Raw genomic sequence first — 20,462 nt, forward strand, 5'->3', positions numbered from 1 at the left:
CTAGCTTGTGAACAGACAGTGCAGGTACTGATTTCCCCCTACCCCCCGCTCTCAGCCTTCTGCCGTTGGTATCATTTCAGGGTCTTCTATTACGTTACGTGGGGTAGAGAACGATGCTTCATTTCATACCCCGCCTGTAATTCTAGAATCTAGTCTAGAGTAGGGGCTGCAGTGGGCGGAGGGAGAGAAGGAGACGGGGGTAAATGGGACGACGCTGTTTTGCTGGGGAGGAGCGGCAGTAGCTGCTGGTTGTGAGTGGCCGCCTGGGAGCTGGGAGGGGAGGATTCCCTCGCCTGTGAGTGGCTGCTGCTGCCCCCAGCAATGGCCCGGCCCGCCCGCTGGGGGCGCCCTTGCGCTCCCTGGCTGGGTTCTCGCCGGGATGCGAGCAGTGGCCAGGCTGAGGGTCTGGCCGCCGCGGCTGCAGGAGCAGAAGGTTCCGCGCCTCAGCCCTTAGCGGAGCGAGCCGCCGCTTCTCCCGGCACCATGAACACCATCAAGAACGTGCCGGCCCGCGTGCTGAGCCGCCGGCCCGGGCACAGCCTGGAGGCGGAGCGGGAGCAGTTTGACAAGACACAGGCAAGGAGCGGACGGACGGCCCCGCGGGGGGAGGGTGCTGCATGGCACGGGGAGCGGGGCAGGTGTGCGGCGGAAGGCAGCACCCCCCCTGCACGGCTGGGGGGCAGTGGGATGGACAGCCCGGTGGTAGCGAGCGGGGGGGCGGAGCATGCAGCGTGCCTGCCGGGGGCTCGGGGGGCGAGGAGCATCTCTGGGGCGGGCTGTTCTCTGATTCGGTTTCCCCGCGCTAATTCGTTTCCAGCTCGGGGAAGCCTCTGTGTAGGTAACGCAGGTAGCGGTGCCTCGCAAACATCATGGGGGCGCCTAAGGCGGAGCCGAGCCGAGCCGGGTCTGCGCTGCGGAAGGGGCTGGAGCGGGGTCGCGCCGGAGAACACCGCAGCGAGGGGCTGAGCAGTGGGTGGATTTTGCTGGGGGAAGTAAATGCATAAAGGGCTTGTGATCCCTGAGTTGTGCTGGACTCGGACAGAGAAAAGGTGTGTGTGTGTGTGTCAGTGTTCCTGGGATCTCCACAGCTTCCCAGGGCAGGCCTGGGCTCTTGACAGCTCCAGGGACTTGTGGTCCCTGGCTCAGGCATTTTATCTCTGGCTTGGCTACCTTTACTCTTTAATTTTCGTGGGTAAAATTAATTAAGTTTAAGACCAAGGGGGAAAAAAAAGGTAAATACATCTGGATGTGAAATGTCCCCTGTTGATTGCATCGATACAGTTCACACTTCCTGTAATAAACAAGGAAACTGTGGCCTGGCTAAATCACAGACACCTTCAACCAGGTTATGCAGTGGCCATGCCAGCTGCCAGCTCAGCTCTTTCCTTTTTCGGGCTAGGGTGCAGTATGTGTTTGGGTGGGTGTCAGGAAGTGGTCTTGCAAAAGATCAGATCAGGCTGGTTTGTTTTGTACAGATAAAAGTGAATCAGTCTTGCTGCATTTATCTTATTTGCACTGCCTGTAAGATTTTTATTTTTATAAACTTGTTGCAATTACTGTACTCTTTCTAGTTGTCCTAGTATATCCAGTTTGACATAGTTACAGAAGTCTGATGCAGGAGCAAACCTGTTTTTCTTTCCATTGGCAAAACAAGTCCATTATTATCTAGGAATCTGTGAGGTGAAAAGTTTCACATGTAATTGACTCTGAATGTTATGTGTATATTAAAATATACATCCTTTTTGTTTAGATATGTGTGATGTGGATTATTTTTAACTGTCTTTAGTATACATGTTTCTCTGAAAAGGGCTTTTCTATGTATTCTATACCTTTTATAATAAATTTTAAAAATCAGGTGTAGAAATGTCTGTGGGTCTTGAGCTTTTGGGAGTTAACATATGGTATAAGGATGCTTTGAAATAACCTAAAATACAGATATTTAAAGAGGAGACCTAAGAATACAGGGTTTGTGGGATGGTTGTTCATTTCATTATTATTTGGAGTTCAAGCCCTTCCATAATTAAAAGTCTGTGTTGCATTTTTTTAGGAGGCATAAGCAATTAACGTTGTTATTTGCACATGGAAAAGATAATCGACTTGTCAGTTGGCATGAAGCTTAAAATAAGAATAATGTAGTCGAATAGTTTTCCACAATTTAATAACTTTAGGGAGTTTTAAATAGCTGTAATTTCTAATTCAGGTGTTTGCTAATATAATACACTAAATAGGCTAATCAAAGTTGGTATTTGAGATTTGGCCAAGATACTGAAAGTATAAGCAAAAATAAAATAGATTATCTGTTGAACTGAAACAGAGAAATCTGGGACAGATATTGTAGCATAAGACTTTTCAAAATATATTTTGACACAATCAATTTTTAGACAGTTTTTAGGTTTGTATAGAAGTGTTTACCCTAAGATTTTGATTCTGCAAACATTTGCACATAAAAGAATAATTACTTCTTCTGGGTATGTATAATATATTAAAGTAAAATATGTCTGTGTGCTTCTAGATAGACTCATGGTGCTGCAAGGAAGAACCTCCTTTCTGTTCATGTTCATAAAGCAGTTTCTAATAAGTGGACCTCACTATGTGTATTTTGAGAGGGTGAATAGAGGATACTGCCCCTGCTTATAGCTTTATTTATTAAGTCTGATTTCAGTTCTTTGTAGGACATACTGATGATTAGGCAGCCATATTTCTATGGCTGACTGGATGTATTAGATCACTTCCTCAAATAGCAAGTGAACTTAAATTCAAGCAATAATCATGTGAAATAGCAGCATTAATTGAGATCACCTCGTTTTTCTGTCCTCCTCAGGTCCCTTCTGGCAAAATTGAATAATCTCTCCTAATTTGGCCCACAAGATTGTGGGGTCTTTCCCCGCTTAGTCTCGTGGTTCCTGTGCATGTGTATTTGGTTGTTTGGAGGGAGTCTTAGTTTGGGAGGAGGGGCAGTGAATAAGTTACATACTGCACCTAAGGCATGATTAAAATAAGTCCAAGCCAGTTTATCCAAGAGTTGTATATTGTGAGTTCACTGACATAGCAGATACACAATTGCTGAAGTAATTGGTTTGACAGTTTTTCTTTGCTTCTTTCTTACCTGTGTGTAAAAAATGCACACAGGGTCTGCTTTTTTTTGTTTTTTTTCCTCCAAAGGTGCTAAGCACCTGCAGATCTCACTGACTTCAAATGGGTGCCCAGCATTCCTGAACATCAAGCTTCCAGCTCTTTAATTGCCTGAGATTGGTGCTGCAGGACTATCCTCTTTTAAATGATTGCACTAAAGAACAATAATAAACCTTAAGATTTTTTCCACAGTGTTATCTTCTGTGTAAACACTCAAAATATTGGCAAATTATTGAATAGAAAGTTTTATAACTCCAGGTCCATGGGCATGAGGGTCTTGGAATTCAGTGGTGCTGCTGAAGGTTAAAGGAACAGCAGCAACAAAGAATGCTGAACAAGTTCTCTGTCAACACCGAGTGCAGGCCAGGTAAACATCCTGTAAGCTGTTCTTTGCTGCCCTTCAAATGACTGAAGTCTTGTCATGATAACCTTTTTTTAAAATAGACGTACTAAAATCTTTGTGTTTGTCCTGGTCCCATATTCTGTTCTGTAGATCCCAGGCTGTTCTTGTGCATAGACTAAAAACAAAACCCCAGGCCTGTTACACTCTTGACCCTAGTGTCAGATGGACTCTGGGACTGAGAAGTTAAGTACGTTAAATTGACCCATTTGGCAAAGTGTAGTAGAAGCAGATTCACTCCAGGTGCCAAAACAAATGGAGGAGAGAGAAAAGGAAGAATAAAAATAGATATGGTTGACTTTTAAAAGGAGAAAACACTTCTTCACCCAGAAGACAGCTAGAAATAAATAAGTTTTTCTGATAGCTTCCATGCAAGTGACTGCTATAGTTGCCCTAGAGATGCTATGTGATCTAGCATAAAAGGCATAGTGGCCTGCGGCTCAGGAAATTCTTTCTGTTCTGATATGGTCACTCTGTGGAAAAAAACAGAGATCTTTTGGAATGGATAGCACTGAACAAGTTTTTCATCTTTAATTTCTACTGCTATCACATACTGCAAACAGACAATGTTATGTCTTGTGGCAAGTCTAATGTTTAGTGCATGAAAATTTTCCCTTCCGCTCCCAATTATAAGAATATCTTGAGTGATCATTTCCTTCTCATCTTCCCTTGACAAAAGGGGCTGATCAGTTTCTTCTTGGAATAATACAAAGGGGATCTCCTGTGGCCTGCTGTGCGGAACCAAGCCTTTAACTCAGCCTGCTAATTCAAACACCTGATCACTTCCCCTGTCACATAGCTGTTGCCCTAGATGTTCTGATAGTTCTTTCTCTCTGCAGAGGAAAGGAATCTCACTCCATGTTGCTGTGTCACTGGCTAACTAATATATCCACACTACAGTAATGGGAGCCATATATAAGTACCTAAGTTAGCTAGAACCAAGTGAATGAAAACAAGCCCAGTCTCATTTTCCTTGTAAACACCACCAAACAGTATAAAAAAATTGCTAACTTTACTGCTGCTTTGTTATGTTCCTCCTGCTCAGTTTGTCCAGCTGTGCCGGGAAAGGCAGGTAGCTGATTAATGCCTTCCTGAAGTGCATTCTGTAGCATAACTGGCATTTACTGAGGCTATCTTTTTGTTGGGAGAACCAAACTTTCAGTTCAGGTTCCCTTTGGACAAGTCAATATAGAAATCTGACAGGTTCTTTCTTTAGAACAGGCCTGCACAACATGCAGCCCAGGGGCCACATGTGGCCTGCGTGGACGGGCTCACTGTGTGGCCTGCGGGGGTGGTGGGTGAGTAGGTGGGCTCACTGTGTGGCCCGCGGTAGGTGAGGGAGGGGGGCTGAAGAGGCGGGTGAGGAGGTGAAGGGGGGCTGAGGGGGCGAGTGGGCGGGCAGTGGTGGGGGGGTGAGTAGGTGAGCTGGAGGGGTGGGGGGCTGAGGAGACGAGCGAGGAGTCAATGGCTGACCTGTTCTACTTATCTGGTCTGGCTCCCATCTCCTCTCCAAGGGTTTCAGCTGTCAGGAGGTGCTGCCTTCCACGCCTTCCTCATTCACACCTCATTCATTCAACAGGACAATTGATTACAATGTTGGGGGAAGATCTTATTCTACTTCTAGCAAAAAGACATTTTTCTTTTACCTTAATTTTACTTCCTTAGGGGCCCACTATAACATATTACCAAGGTTCAATATGGCTGTTTCGGTTGGGAAGCGCTGGGGAAGGAGGGTTTGTTTCCGCGGGGCGGGCGGTGCTCGGGGGAGGGAGGAGGTTTGGCAGGGCCGGGGGGGTTCGACCCTCAGCTTTTTTCTTTGGAGTAATATGGCCTTCCCTGCTTTACGAGTTGTGCAGGCCTGCTTTAGAGAGACAAAGTGGGGGAGGTAACATATTTTATTGGACCATTTTCTGTTGGTGAGAGAGGCACCCACTTTGTGTGTCTGTCCTGGAACCAACATGACTAGAATGGCACTGGAAGCAAAGTTCTTACTTTGTTAGATTTACCTGCTATTGTTATAAGTAACCCCTCTGAACAACTGAAAAGAGACTAGAGAGGAAATATTTCTCCATACTTTTTCAGTTTGCTTTGCGCATTTATCACTTTGGGTGTAATTACTGTCAGTTTTTCCCATGGTCTCTGTGTGGGTCTTTCACACAGCCACAGGAGGGAGAGATTTTTTTCTAAAATAGGAAAACAGAATTGCAAACCCATAAATATTGTCAAGAGGTTAGTGTTCAAAACTAGTGTAAATCATTTGTTTTATATTGGGAAGATTTCAAATTGATGACCTCTTTTTAAGAGAAGTCTTGATCATGCAGCCATTTATCTGTCCGAGACCAAATTTCCTAACATCTCGGCAAACTAGATGGTTTAATTTAAACAGAAATCTCTCAAGAGCTTTCACTTTCATGAGCCTTATAGGAGAGTACAAGGTGTCACTAGTAGTGCTGTGCACATAACTAGGGTTTGGTGGCGGGGGAGCATTCTGAAAAATTAAAAAAAACATGTTTTAGCTCAACCTAAAACTATTTAAAAAAATTGGCAAATTGGAAAGTAAATTTTTTTTTGTTTCAGATCAAACTAAACCATTTGTTCAACCTGAAACTAAACATTTTGTTTTGTTGAGCTTTTTTAAAAGTGTTTTTAAATAAAACGGAAAGCAGTTTTGAAATAAAGTCATTTTGAATCAGAAAAAATGTCTTTTTTTATTTTATTTTATTTTAGGACTTTGTCTGAAACAACTCAGCTAAATTTACTTGAATTCACAAAATGTTTTTTGACCCAAATCTGCATTTATCATTGTGGGGGGGAGGGGAGGCGTGGAGGAGTTTTGGCTGAAAAATTTCATCCAGCTCACATAATTAGTGCTGCAAACATTCCAGATAGAAGTGAGAGGTTTTATGAAAGTTGCAGGTGCACCTTTAAATGTATCTGTGCTAAAAATTACTGTGTGCCTAGGCTAGCTTGGCTGGGTACCTGAATTAGTTAAATACATTTTGGTGAATTCCTGAAGTCACTGCCTAATAATGGTATGCCTTGTACGAAACAGACCTCTTTTCTTTGTGCCATCCAAAGACACCTTTAATGTAACACTGATTCCAATGACTGAGTTGTTGTTTGTTTCAAAAAATGTACATCAACTTAAAAAACCCTTCAAAGTAGTAGTAAAATTATATTGATGGGCATTTTAAATTTAATCGGAGCAGCCCCTTTGGTTGATCCAAAGACAATAAGAGTATCATGTTGAGGTCCAATTGATACCAGTGCAGAATGAGCACTGTTCTCTGATGTATCACAGCTTTGTGTCTTTGGTATCTTTACTGTATGGTTGCTTAAGGCGATCTGTTGTACTTCACTGAAGAATATTGTTGTAAGAGTTGGCACTTCAGCCAAGAGACTGAAACGAAAACTGTCGTATCAAAGGCTCATAGAGGGATTTCCTCCTTGCATTACAAGTAGTTTCTATTTCCAGATCAAGGATCCCTCACCCTGGAATGGTTCCCCTCACTTAGTCACCTTTATGCATCTAAACACACTTCCTCATCCACTCAGCCCAGCTGGGAGCAGATGCCAAAGGGGAAGATGACACCATCCCAAAGGAAGTGATGCTTGTTGACATGCAGTCACAAGGAGGCCTGATTGTACATTCCATTCCCAAACAAGAATCGCCATTGAGCAAAGCAGGGCAATGCCTGTCCACCTTGCCTCGTGACTGCCTCTGAATAAGCCCGACCTCTTCTTGAGTCACTTCCTCTGGAATGGTGTCAGTTTGTCCTTGGCATCTGCTCCTGGCTGGGCTAGGTGACTGAGGAAGCCTGCTCAGAAGCAGGAAGCCTTCTGTAGAGTATGGCACACTGTACCAGGTCAGGGACACTCAATTAGTAGAACAAGTTGTCAGGAGCCATTGGAGCAAGGAATACGATGATTCAAGAAACATATACTGGCCAGCACCTTTTCTTGGCAGTAACCTTTGTGGAACTGTCTAGGGCTATTGTCTGAATACGTGATTGGAGAGCTTTAAAATCCTTATTCTGTGTTCACACTTTCATTTGGGTATTACAGCCTGATCCTGCGATGCTGGGAGCTCTTAACTCCTGTTCTCAAAGTCAGTGGGTGTTGAGGACCATCAGCACCTTGCAGGATTGAGATTCCTCCACCTCTTCCCCTCACCCACCCCCCATGCTGGAGAACTCTTTAGATCTAGGAGCCAAATTGTGGAACAGTATGAAAATTGTTTCAGAATGACTGCTGTCCAGTTTCTGATCACCAGTAGCTTTGTGCCCCCGCCTCCCTCCGGCTTATCTTTTCCCATGTAGATCATTTATAGAAATGTGAATAATCCTTTTTTTCATTCTGTTTGTTTTGCTACTTGTGTGTCTGTGTGGGTGCATATATAAAATTTTCATTTGAATTATTTAAGCATGATTTAATAGGAACACTGGTCTTAAATTCTGTTCTCCAACTCTACATTTTGGGGCTGAATTTACCTAGACAGTGTCCCTATAAACATACATGCTGGAGGTGTTAGTGAGTCCATGATAGATACAGGCATAGAACCTAGGAGTTGTGAAGTATAGTCAGGAATAAAATCCTGCTGGGTTTTGCATTCCTTACGCATTCAAAGGTAAACATCTCTACCAGAAGTTTCAAAGATCAAATGAACCAGGTAGATGCCTAGAACACAATGTATATTTCTACTTGGTACCACTTTCATAGTGCATTTGGTTTGTTAAAAGGGGGGAAAATGTTAGTAGGACACTTATTCTTTTAAGCAGCCAGTGGGGATTAGGCCAATTTGACAAGCTGTGGGCTACTTACTGTAAAAGGTTTACAGTGCAATGTTCTGCTAGCAAAAATAAATCACAAAGGGGGTCTTACAGCGAACATTATGCACCGTCATACAGGAGACTCGATTCCACCTCTGTGATGGGGAAGATAGTGGCGCTTCAGCATCACTGTCTCATGCAAAACAGTTGGAAGAGCAGTGGGTGGAAGTACCTAGCAGTAATTAGTGTGGTCTGAAATGAAAGAGTGGGTGAAACACCAGTCTCCATCAATTGGACTGTGTAATCATGAGGTTTAGTCACTGGATTGCTACATAAGGGTTTTGAGTAAGAGACTATAGTCTGTCCTAATGCGGAAAAAATCTGGCCACTTGTCGTCTCTTCATAACTCATCAAAAGTCCTGATTCTGGAAATAAATATAGGCAGGGTAGGTGGGTCTGGCTCCACTGAACTATGTATTCAGTGAACTGGAGTGCAGGTTACAGCTCAAGAAAGACACGGAAATGGTCTTAGCTATTCTTTCTTCCATAACATCATTTTAACCTACTTTGCCCTGGTAGACCATCTGCCATCCAAGTATTTCTCAAATGCTTTATAAAGACTAAAGAATGAAAAATATCAGAAGCAGGTATTTATTTTCCCCACTTCTCAGCTGGAGGAACTGAGGTACAGAAGTGATTTCTTGCCCAGAGCCGCACACAAAATCGATGGTAGGGTTGAGAGTAGAACTCAGGTGTCTTGACTCCTAGTGCTGTTGTCATGCCCACAGCTCCTGGTCGTCAGCAGGTGGGATCGAACCTGGGACCTCTGGCGCTTAGCGCTTGAGCTAAACGCCAACTGGCTGTTAGCAAAGACTGTAGAGCAAACTCTTCAATCAATCCCATGGCACAGAACACCACACCCCGCAGGTGTGGGTTACACTGTGCCTTAACCCAGGACCTTCCTTCTGAGGTTACTTGATGTACAGTTGTGTCCAAAGGGACTAGAGCATCCTCCCAGCCCCTGTCTTCTCTGAGCACATAGGATCCCAAGAGACTGTTACGGCCATTGCTAACTTTGTTGCATCTTGGATATGCCTGGAGCAGAAGAGCCAATTTTCCTAAATTCTGCACCATAAGGCTAGAGAGACTGAAAAGGGAGGGTGTGGAATTACATAAGTGGTTCAGTGACATGAAACAGCCCCTGATACTCTAAATTCAGGCAAATATCATTTCCTACTTGGGCTGCCAACAAATCTCAGTTTAATCTCTGTACATCTTGTTCTGTCAGACTGAGTAGCTTCCCCTGGGGGCCATTCTATCCGGGTACCATTCACAATCCCAGAGTAGCGGGAGTTTGTTAAATGAGCAGCAGGGAAAGAGTTAATCATATTCATATTTAAATTGTCTCCACCGAGCTATAGAGCTAACATCTCAGTCAAATGAATGGGAGGTAGTTCAGAACGTTCAGAGCTATTGCAGGGTTACACTCATCGGCATAAAAAATAAGTCTAAATTCAGTAGAAACAAGTGGGATCACTATGTCTGGCATGCTGTACGGTATTGGCTCAGTCAGACATGGCTGGCTCTAGAAATGCCAGAACAGGTACCGTCTGCTCTTCTCTGTCGTGTAGTCACTTCAGCATTTTTTTTCCAAATTGCATAAAGGGATCCCTTAAAGGATTGAGCAGTCAGAATTTGAACACTTATTGACCCCATGATGTTTTTCCAATGAAGATCAGTCTAGGAATTGCCAGTCCTTACCACAGTCCTCAGAAAAAGTGAAGGGTGAGTCTTGGACTGGGTGATCGTGAGTGTGAACGCTTCAAGGTGAATATTCCAATTGGCCTACTTCAAAGACATCCTCTAATCCCTGCAACTGTGACTTTCCCAAGGCAGCTCAATGAGTATGGCCTCTTGCCATGGAAATGAGACGTTGACAGGGGCAGTGGCCGTGCATCCAGATTTGATGATTTACTGGCCAGTGGAGAACTGGGACTGTTCTGAATACGAGCGCCAACTAACAATGCAGGGTCAGGCATGTGCAGTTGGAGGGCCAGATCCGCAGCTGGGGTAAATCAGACACTATGAGATTTAAATTTAATAATGACAATTTATTAATACTAATTCCTAGCTTTTATATAGCATGCTTCCACCATAGATCTCAAAGCACTTCACAAAGGAGGTCAGTATCATTCCCATTTTACAAATGGAGAAACTGAGGCACAGCGGTAACATGTCTTACCCAGGGTCACTAGCAGGTCAGTGGCAGAGCTCGGAGAGAACCCAGGTCTCCTGAGTCCCAGTGCAGTTTCTGTCCACTAGGCAACACTGCCTCTTTCTACCAGCTGAGGGTCTGGCCTTCCATTTTTAATGCTTTTGTCTCCAGTCCATTTGAATAATTACAAATAGTTCTTCTCTTGCTCTAAAGCATCTTAATTGATTCAGGGCTTTGAACTTTATAACTTGGGTTATAAGCCTGAGTGACTGGAAAATAAATGTAACACATGGACAATATATCAATATTGACATTATAGTTCTGTACATAGACTTCAAGTTCTCCTTCTGCTTCAGTTTTTGTGCCTCTTATGTGTAAGTTTAAAAAAACCCAACAGCACTCCACAGAGTGAAAGGCTCAGTTGAATTAGTAATAGAATACACAGCCTCTCACCTCAGGTCCTTGGACTGAAGCCGAGATCAGCTCAGTACAATCTGAAGCTCGCTATAGTCTCACACCTTCTTAGTAAGTTGCATCAAGAAGGTTTGCGTGTTTATATTCCCAAGAGTCAGGTGTCCACATCCCAGTTAGCATCCTGATGTCAGCAGAGAGAAACCAAAGGCAGAGTGGATTATGGAAGCTGAACTCTGCTTCTGTGGTCTCTCCATAGCCGGGGTGGTGCACATTGACAGTGGCATAGCTTGTGCTGCTACTCACTCTGTTCTGCCTGTTCTGTGGACGATAGGTTCCCAGGTTGTCAGTGTGGCCTCATCACAAGCAGTTCACTTATGTTCAACTTTAAATCAAAATCTATGTAGTGAGGACTATTAAGCAGAGAACTGATGACCTGGGAAATGTGAGGTCCCTAGTAATGTCATGTCAAAAGGAGAGCAAGGATTGACTCATCAAAATGTCAAATATAATCCTCTTCCACTCATATCTGTGGACCGAGGAACCTGATGAACCCACGATAAACTCCTCAGTTGACTCAGACTAGTGTCCAGCTTGGCAAATATCCTCTCCTCTTCCATTACAGTCTTGCTAAGGCAATGCAGCTGGAAGAACGAGCTGCTAGTGTTGCTACAGCTTCTTTCTGTGTTCTGGCTCAGGGAGGCTTCTCGGGCCAGCTTTCCTTAGAGCTTGTCTACAGCTGGAAATTACCAAGATAGCTGTTCTGGAATGGCTCCCTGACCCCGCTTACTCTGGAATAAGAGTGGGCGTTCAGGGTCTCCTGTGGAAGTTGTTATTCCAGAATAGCTATTTCAGTAAAGTTCCAAGTGTGGACAGGTCCTTAATGCCCAGGCCCTGAGGTCTCTCTCTGTCCTTTGTGGCACTTTTCCCAGCCTGGCTGCAGAATCGCACTAAATGCCACTCTCAGGTTATCCCTGCTACAGCATAGAGTGGAAGCAGGAAGCCTAGTAGATAGCCTTTGGGGCTGGAGCCATCTCATGTGTCCCTCTGCCTTAATTAACAGAAGCAGTCACAGAATATTAGGGTTGGAAGGGACCCTCAGGAGATCATCTAGTCCAACTCCCTGCTCAAAGCAGGACTAATCCCTACTTCCCTAAATGGCCCCCTCAAGGATTGAACTCACAACCCTGGGTTTAGTAAGCCAATGCTCAAACCAGTGAGCTATCCTCCCCCCATAGTGGAGGCAGTGTTACTTTTTGTCTATAGTGCATGAATGAGCTTCTGTCTCACTGCCTTGTGGTCAGAGCCAATACCTCACATGTTCCTCAGGGCTGGGCGACTTCCTGGACAGACAGAAGAGCGGTTGCTCAGGTCTTGAATTGAAGCAAAAAATGCAGCTTCCCTGGTTAAAGCCTTTAAATAAAGGAATGAGTTCACTGAACTGGGAAAAAGGAAGTTCGTCGTTGGTCAACAATCTAGCCCTGGGGCTAAGTCCTGCCTCCCTTGGTGTAAACAGAGCAGCTCCATGGTCCATTATTAGTCATGGAGTTGCAGATCCAGAGGGACATGGTGTCATCAGTGACAGCTGCTTGTGGGATGGCAGTCTCGTCCTTGCCAGGGAGTAGCTAGAAGGGTGCAGTGAGCTCCTTAAAAAAATGTCTCCGCATCCTTGCTAATTGCTCTGGCCGCCATATACTCCCAGGGCCAAAGGCAGCAGTAATGTGAGCAGACAATGGCATAACTTCACAGGCTTTTGTATTCAGTTACAGCTAGGGTGACCAGATGTCTCGATTTTATAGAGACAGTCCTGAGAGTCGGGGCTTTTTCTTATATGGGCACCTATTACCCCCCACACTCCGTCCTGATTTTTCATATTTGCTGTCTGGTCCCCCTAGTTACAGCAGGGCTGAAACTGGCCTTTGATATCCCAAGGTAGAGCTGCCATTACACACAATGGGATCCCCAGTCAGAGATTCAGTGACATGTTAGAAAAAAGCCAGATAAAAGAGCCAATCACTTCCTCCCCCCTCCCTCAAATCCCTGCTGGTCTCTGAAAGAGATGTCCCCAGCACATGTAAGGTGTGTGTACAATGACCTGCTTGCCTATGCTGGCTAGAGACTGCTGCATTGCATCCATCTCAGAGCTCTTCTCTGCTTCGTTCCATGTTAGTTGTAAAGCAGCCTTACCATCAACCCCAGGACCGCTATACAGTATTTAGTTTCTTTTTAAAAGAGTGTGAATTTAAAGCTTGTGAAATTGATAGCCCTGGTGACCAAAGTTCCTTCTGTCATGCCGTCTGGAGTAGCTCACAACTGTGAGTGCTCACTTCAGGGCAGACATCCCACACTGGTTGTATGTTCTATAACTGGATTTCACCAGGCCAGTAACCAACTAGATCACTATACCAGTCTTACCATGGAGTCACAGACAGTCCGCTGTCACAGACTCTCCAGCCTATCTTGCCACCCACACAATCTGAATTTTGTGATAATCACTTAAACCAAAAATCACGCCAGATCAGGTTTCTCCCAGTCCCAAGAGACCAGTCACTTACCCCAGATCAACTGGTATTCCAGATCTTTCACCAAAGACAACACTGCCAGTAAACTAACTATAGGTTTACCAGCTAAGAAAAGGAAATGAGAGATATTGAGAGGTTAAAGCAGGTAAAATATATTAACAGGTGAGTCACAGTCTGTAAGTCCAAATGGTGGCAGAGATGTAATAAACTGCCAGTTTCCCCCCAAAAATTGCAAGGTACCAGAGGTGTCTCTGCTTTTCATTTGGCACACTTCCCTGTAAAAGTGCAAACAATCAGAGATAAAAGATCTTTCTTTGAATGCATATTTATGTCTTCTCACAAAAGATAAGCTGACAGTCTCTCTACCCACTTGGGCTTTTCCTTTGATGATGAGGGGTAAAGAATGTGCTTTGAGTTGCTGACCTCAGGTCATCACACACAGTGGCTATTTGCTTTGAAATTAGCACCTTTTCTGATAAAATCCTTCATTAGCATTCCCCAAGGCTGCTTTGACGTCTGATGAGTTACTTAGTTACAGGGGTATTTACAATGGAAATGTTAACTATTACACTATAAGGGCAACAGATAAGTGAAAACAACACAAGTAACATTTCAGTAGTTTTTATGAAGTTTAAACACGTAAATACGCTCTTACATTTACACTCATTTTGATCTAGACCAATACATAAGTGAATTGGCCTGAATACACTATAGCATGACCAGATCAGCCAACATCACACACTCTAGCCACACAACTAGTATAGGATGGGCAGTACAGGCTTTCTTGAAGCGACACCCCTAGGAGTGAGGGGATAAATCTGTCTCCATGCCTGTTTAATCCTTACCCTCTGAACACACTGCCAGCAAAGATGCCAGTTAGTGGTGAGAGAGGCAGTGATTTATAACATGGACACCTGTCCATTGGAAACTGCATTGAGACCCACCATATTCATACCACATTAGCACTGAATAGCCATCAGTAAGCATTGTAGATCAGTGCTGGCCTAGGCTTACCTGCATCACCAGAGCATATGTATTTGGAGCTATACTCCAGCTGTGGAACCACTTCCTTCCTTCGTTGGCATGTGGGAGAGACTTAGATTTTAGCAATAGCTAAAAAAGTGACTTTTCTTGAACTCTTGGCTGAATGAGAAAGCCTTCAGCATATAGCAAGGGTGATCCATGTGTTTCCACGTCTGGTTTATGTAGTGATATGAATTCTTATGTCTAAATGAAACTGTCTCATCAAAAAGTCAGCGGAGGGATTCCATCCATCAGTTCAGAAGAAATGGCGTTTCTGGCTAGGACATTTTCACATCACCTTTTCTGTGCTCAAAATTACTAAGATCCAAAAGGATCTAATTTCTATTAAGAATCACTTGTTAAAAGTTGTTGAAACAGACTTCTCTGTTTCTTCAGGGCTAATACTTTGAGCCTTACGTACAGAATTAGAAATGAGCTCAATCTTCTGATTAATAAAAAAAGAAAAATCATAATCATGCTCTAGTCTTTTGAAAGACTGACTGGGACACAGGGCCAACTCTCAGTGGAAGAGAACTGAAAAGCAAGCTCCTGCCCCCCTGAGAAATTAAAACACAACAACTCCGCCCAAGGGATCATAAGGGGCTCAAATCCTGCTCTCCTGTTTGTATAGATGCATAGGCCCTATCTCCTAATGCTTGGCCTCTCAGCAAAGAGGCTTCTTGTGTGAGTGAGTCACATGATTGTGCAATGAGACACAGAACTGATCTCATCCTCTCTTTATTAGGTATTGCAGGGTGGAGGTGAACTGAAAGTTTGCACAGCTCATAAGTGCTTTGTGACCATATGAAAACCACTTGGGAAGGCTCTGAGGACACACCTGTATGGAATCCTGCCTTAACCCCTCCCCGGTGGGGTTTTAGACTGACCCTGTAACGGAGTATCTTTTGGAATTAATTCATTGATTTACAGGGAGGGGCAACAGCAGGCTCTTGCAGAGATGGTTTAATGGAGGTGGACAAACAGGTGGACATTGAGCCCTTGGGTCTAAAAGACAGGTGTGTTCTCATGGGAACGCTGCAGCACACTGGACTAATAATTAGCTCTTTTCAGTGGCTCTTAAAGCACATCACAAAGGTTCTCAGTACCATTACAGACGCTCCCCGACTTACGCAAGCGTTCCGTTCTGGAACACCTTGCATAACTCAAGTTTTGCATAAGTCGGAAACTTATCTCCAACCATTACGCCAACAAAAAAAAAAAACAAAAACCCCAAAACACTCCTATTTCTATCTTATGGAACTTTTTCCATGAGCTCGAATTTGCGTATGTTGGGTTTACATAACTCAGGGAGTGTCTGTATCCCCATTTTTACAGATGGGGAGATAGAGGCACAGGGAAGGGAAACAACTTGCTCAGGGTCACCCAGTAGGCTAGTGGCCAAGCTGGGAATAGAGCCTCATTCTCCTGAGTCCCAGTCCTGTGCTTCATCCACTAGGCCACACTGTCTCCTGATATCTGGAAGGATTCTTAACATACTTCCTCCATGCACACTGTAAACCACCTGTATGGATATTATGAGACTTTACTAGCTGAATAAACCTAGGAAGAATGAAAATAAAATCTTTCGTACCTACCTGTTTGATCAGCACAGAAACTTTGCTTGCTACTGGCATAGGACTTGCATTGGTGTGTATCCTGCATTGTAAGTCTTATTTCTGTTAATAAACCATCCTCCTTCAGATCACAACTATTGGTGTATCTAAAATTAATTCCCAGTGACATATTTGACAGTTTGTCACTTGCAAACTCCCATACTAAGAGCTAGAGTTTAAGGGAGCCCAAGCCTGCAATGCACTATGAGCTGCTACGTACCCTTAGTTCTGATAGGATTGAAATGGAGTCGAGGGTGCTCAGCTCTTTGAAAGATTAGGCCCTGGGTTAGAGCTCTGTGAGGGACCTGAGAGTGCGCTTTGCCATACATTTCAGACTGATCAACTTTAGCGGTTAAGTGGATTAGATCAAATTATTGGTTTAGCTACTTTACTACAATTACAGCCCAAATGTCACTCTACTCTAAACCGACAGGCTTCGTTAAATACACTGAAAACAAATCCTGCATCTCCTCTCTTCATGCCCATAACCTGTCTCTACGTTAGATCCTTCCTGCCACGCAGGCTGAGTGTGGCTGCACTGTACCACTGACTTCAAATAATCAAGATCTTCTGCAAAAGTAAATTCCATGCTGAGCAAATAATCCAACAGACCTTTCTGTAACCACACATACTGGGCATCAGACACCTCACCTACCTGTGTTTGGGGGAGCGGGGATTAATTCAAGTACCTCCAATAATGAGGGTGGCTGTGCTAAAATTTGTGGAAGTCTATTTTCATGCTTCTATCCTACATTCTGGAGGGACAGTGAGGCTTCCTGACCTATTTTGTGGGTCACAGCAACAGCATTGCATTGTATGAAGGAACAACTATCTGAGCAGATTGAGTTCAGAACCTCCCTAAACCTAATGTCCTTGGGGTTCCCCTGATTCCTGAAGCCAGACCAATCCCAAACATCACACCTCCTCCCCATTTGGATGTACATGCAGACTGCTCAGGTATAATCTGTTTAATTCCTACATTCATTCATTGCTACAGTCTGAGTAGGGGGCTGGATTTTATTTAGAGGGACGGGCTCTGAGCTAATAGTTCTTCCATTCTAAATTCTCCAACTGCTTCACTTTGACAAATTAGGAGGAGGTGTAAAGTTACCAATGTTCAATAACTGTGCTCTCCTCCTCAGCTTGACTTAGCACGCACCAGTTCAGGTATCTACTGGAACCATTGTCTTCCTCACCAATTCCTTATAAATAGCTGCTGCCCATCTGTTTCTGCCACACGACTGCTGGCAGGGCCTCAGAAATGCACAAACATCTAATGTCCAAGTGACTGATTCCTAGAGCCTTCGCTACCTGGAGACGTGAGCCTGAGAAGTGCTAAATGAACAGGCGTCCTCACCACAGGGGCTGACACTGATTGGAGGCTACGCCAGCAGTCTTAGAGGGGCCAAGTTATGAATGGGTCATGGAGACTGAATGCATGTCAGCGGAGCCTGTGCTGCACCTGAGAACGTCCGACTCAAGGGCTGTTGAAACAGGAGAAATAAACTATAGACAGTCTCTGCCCCCTTGGAGAAGGCCTTGGCCATGGAATGCTGTACTGAAGAAACCCAAAACAAACGCAGTCACTTATGGAGTCCCAGCTTGCCAGACACCGAGGCGGAGACGCCAAACAATTTACATGACCTTTTAAAATGGGTCAGCCTCAATATTTGTTTTAATAGCTGAATTAATAAGACAGCGTAATGCATAACACTGCTTCAGAGGCATTGGTTAGGAAGAGAAGCCATTAGGTTGCTTGGTAACTGACACAACACCCCTACCCGGGATAAGTTACCCCTGAAGCCTGCACACTGTTTGATGCTATGAAAAGCAAAGCAACTGGCAGATACCAGTACAGTGTCTCCATGAGACAACTCACTGAAGGGGCCTTAAGGCAAGTAGTAGACTATAAAAAGTGTTGCTGGGAGGGCATGTGTGTACACAGATTAAAATTGTAGAAGCAAGGCGCTGGTTGCTACTCAAATGATTTTCAAAGTGCTGTCAAAGTATTAACCAGTTAATATCAGTCAGCAGGTTCTTGCACTTAGCTACAGCCTAGCTGAAGGCCTAATCCTGAAGGGTGCTGAGCGCCCTTTCCTACTCATTTAAACCAGCACCTCTTGACTGCATTTAGTTCCATTTTTAAGTGCAAACATGGATGATGAAGTGCAGTTTCTCAATCCTAATGCTGACAAATCAAAGACAACAGTGATCTAAGTTAAAATATGTTGCCATTAGTGCCTACAGATGATGTGACGTTAATTGGCCTTGGGCATTTAGCTGGGTCTGTGTAGTAGCTGAAACAGAAGCTGCTTATTTTCATCAGTTTTTTTCTAGATGTGGCCATCCAATGGATTTTTACTGTGCTCCAGAGGGAGTGGAGGATGGAACTGAAAAGTCTATTACAATCCCCAGTGCAGGACTCAGAAAGGCCTTTTAGTAGCTCAGTAATTAACACTTTTAAGCCCATTGAAGCAGTCTTATTCTGCTGAAGAAAAGATGCCTTTTCCCTGGTCAAAAAAAGCAATCTCGCTTCTCCTCCATCACTGAGGAAATCTTTACTTCAGCTTTTGCTTGACACTGGAGTTTCAGCTGTAGAGTCTAGTATGCAGCAGCTCCAAGCGAACAACTGGATGTGTATGAAGCAGCTGCATTACATACATGCTGATAGATGGGAAGCAAATCTTTTTTTTCTTTCTTTTTCTTTTAAATGCCTGTTGTCTAAGACTTGCAGCTGGATGATGGATGGCAGAGTCCAGCCTCCATGGGGAAGCAGGGAATGAATTAAAAGGAGGACCATTGGCATGATGGGGCAAAAATGGCATTTCCTAAGCAGCCTCTCTCTCTCTCTGCCCAAATGTCTGGACAGCGGATTATATCCTGGCCTCCAGCTTCAGGCGGAGTTTTCCAGAAGGCGTGTGAAAGCCTGAGTTGTACCCTGCCAGAGAACGGGTGCTTGCGGAAAGCAACCAAAAAATAAAGTTCTCATTCACAAGCTGGCATTCCAGCTCCGATCCCCAGGCTGACACCTGTCCAGAACCTCCTTGCAGCATACAACAGCCATGATAACCTGGCGCAACCCTGCCATTATTCACAGCTCTTCCCTTTAAAAACAAGCTCTTGTTAATTTTGCTGGTCACTCATGTGCGTAGAAACTAGGTCACTGGAGAGAGAGTGAGATTAATTTGATACCTTCCCTTGCCCAGTGTGGAGAGAAGTGAGGTAGGTAGCTTGCTCATGCTCTGTTTAACTCCTGCCGTGCCATGCAGCTTTTCTCTGAGCAAGAGTCCTGCAGGGGGATGGATGGAACGGGTTGGTTTAAGCTCCTTTTCCAGCCCCATCAATGATGATTCTATTGCTACAGAAGAGAGATCACTCTAAATCCAAATTGATCTGCATCCATCCTTTTCTTCACCAACATCCCTGGGTAGTTATAACTAGCCTTAGGAATTATTATGAGAGATTGTCAGTATCCTCTCCTTATTTCCACCTAGCTCCTAGTCCTGTCCTTGGAAGCTGGTCGGGGTGGGGACTTCACCTTCACTAACTTTGCAGAGTGGCAGGTGTCTTTACGGAGCTCTATTAATATTTCATGCCAGGATCGTGATTAGAACACAGTTTGGCCTCTGCGTGGATGGGACCAGACCATGGTCCAAGACGGTTGTGGCTCTATCACGTTACAATAGTCCAACATGGCTGCCTTTTGTAGAGCAGCAGTTATTCTACTGCAGTAGCACCGAGAGGCTCCAGTGAGGATCGGGGCCCATTGTGCTAAGTGCTTTACAAACTGGTCCCTGCCTCCAGGAGCTCCTGACCCAGACCCATGTTAGCATGGTTATTCCACTCTGGGCTGGGTCATAGATAACCAATGTGCTACTGAAGAGATTCTCTACTAGTGTTTCTATAGGGGTCTGTACTGAATTCCTGTGCTTGCAATAAAGGCCAGTTCTTTTCTAGGCCTCTCTCTCCGGTGGAGATTCTAGCCCTGTTTGTCACTACAGAAGAGAGACTTGCGAGCTTGACAGAGCAGCATGTAAGGAAGCCTCATCGCAGGCTGAAATGCCAATAATTGAATGAATTAAGGCGTTGGTCTCCCCAGATGTGCCTGACATTTAAGGGCCAATGACTTGGAAATGATTATAAATAGCATGTAACCTATTAAACGCTTATCATGAAGTTGTGATTTTTCGCCCCTGTCAGTTGCTTTAATTAGCTGCAAGCTGAATTATTCTCAAGTCCCCAAGCCCATTATTCTACACTTGCATGGTATGAAATGCCTCTGACTCTAGTCGCATGGAAATACCAGCATCCTGTGAAATGTAACAGAGTCTCACTATGCTCAGGACTGAGATGTGTTGTGTAATTTTTTGCCCAGGC

General features: G+C 44.4%; 1 protein-coding gene across 1 annotated transcript in view; it reads left to right on the top strand.

Annotated features, from left to right (window-relative positions):
- The first annotated feature begins 378 nt into the window (after positions 1 to 378).
- HIP1R (huntingtin interacting protein 1 related) overlaps positions 379 to 20,462 on the top strand; it is a 58,712-nt gene continuing 38,628 nt past the window's right edge. Inside the window, exon 1 of the mRNA XM_030582947.1 lies at positions 379 to 576. Coding sequence (XP_030438807.1) covers positions 484 to 576 — 93 coding nt within the window. The 5' untranslated portion in view covers positions 379 to 483. The remainder of the gene's footprint in view (positions 577 to 20,462) is intronic.

Source organism: Gopherus evgoodei, chromosome 13 (assembly GCF_007399415.2).
Source record: "Gopherus evgoodei ecotype Sinaloan lineage chromosome 13, rGopEvg1_v1.p, whole genome shotgun sequence".
Lineage (NCBI taxonomy): Eukaryota > Metazoa > Chordata > Testudines > Testudinidae > Gopherus > Gopherus evgoodei.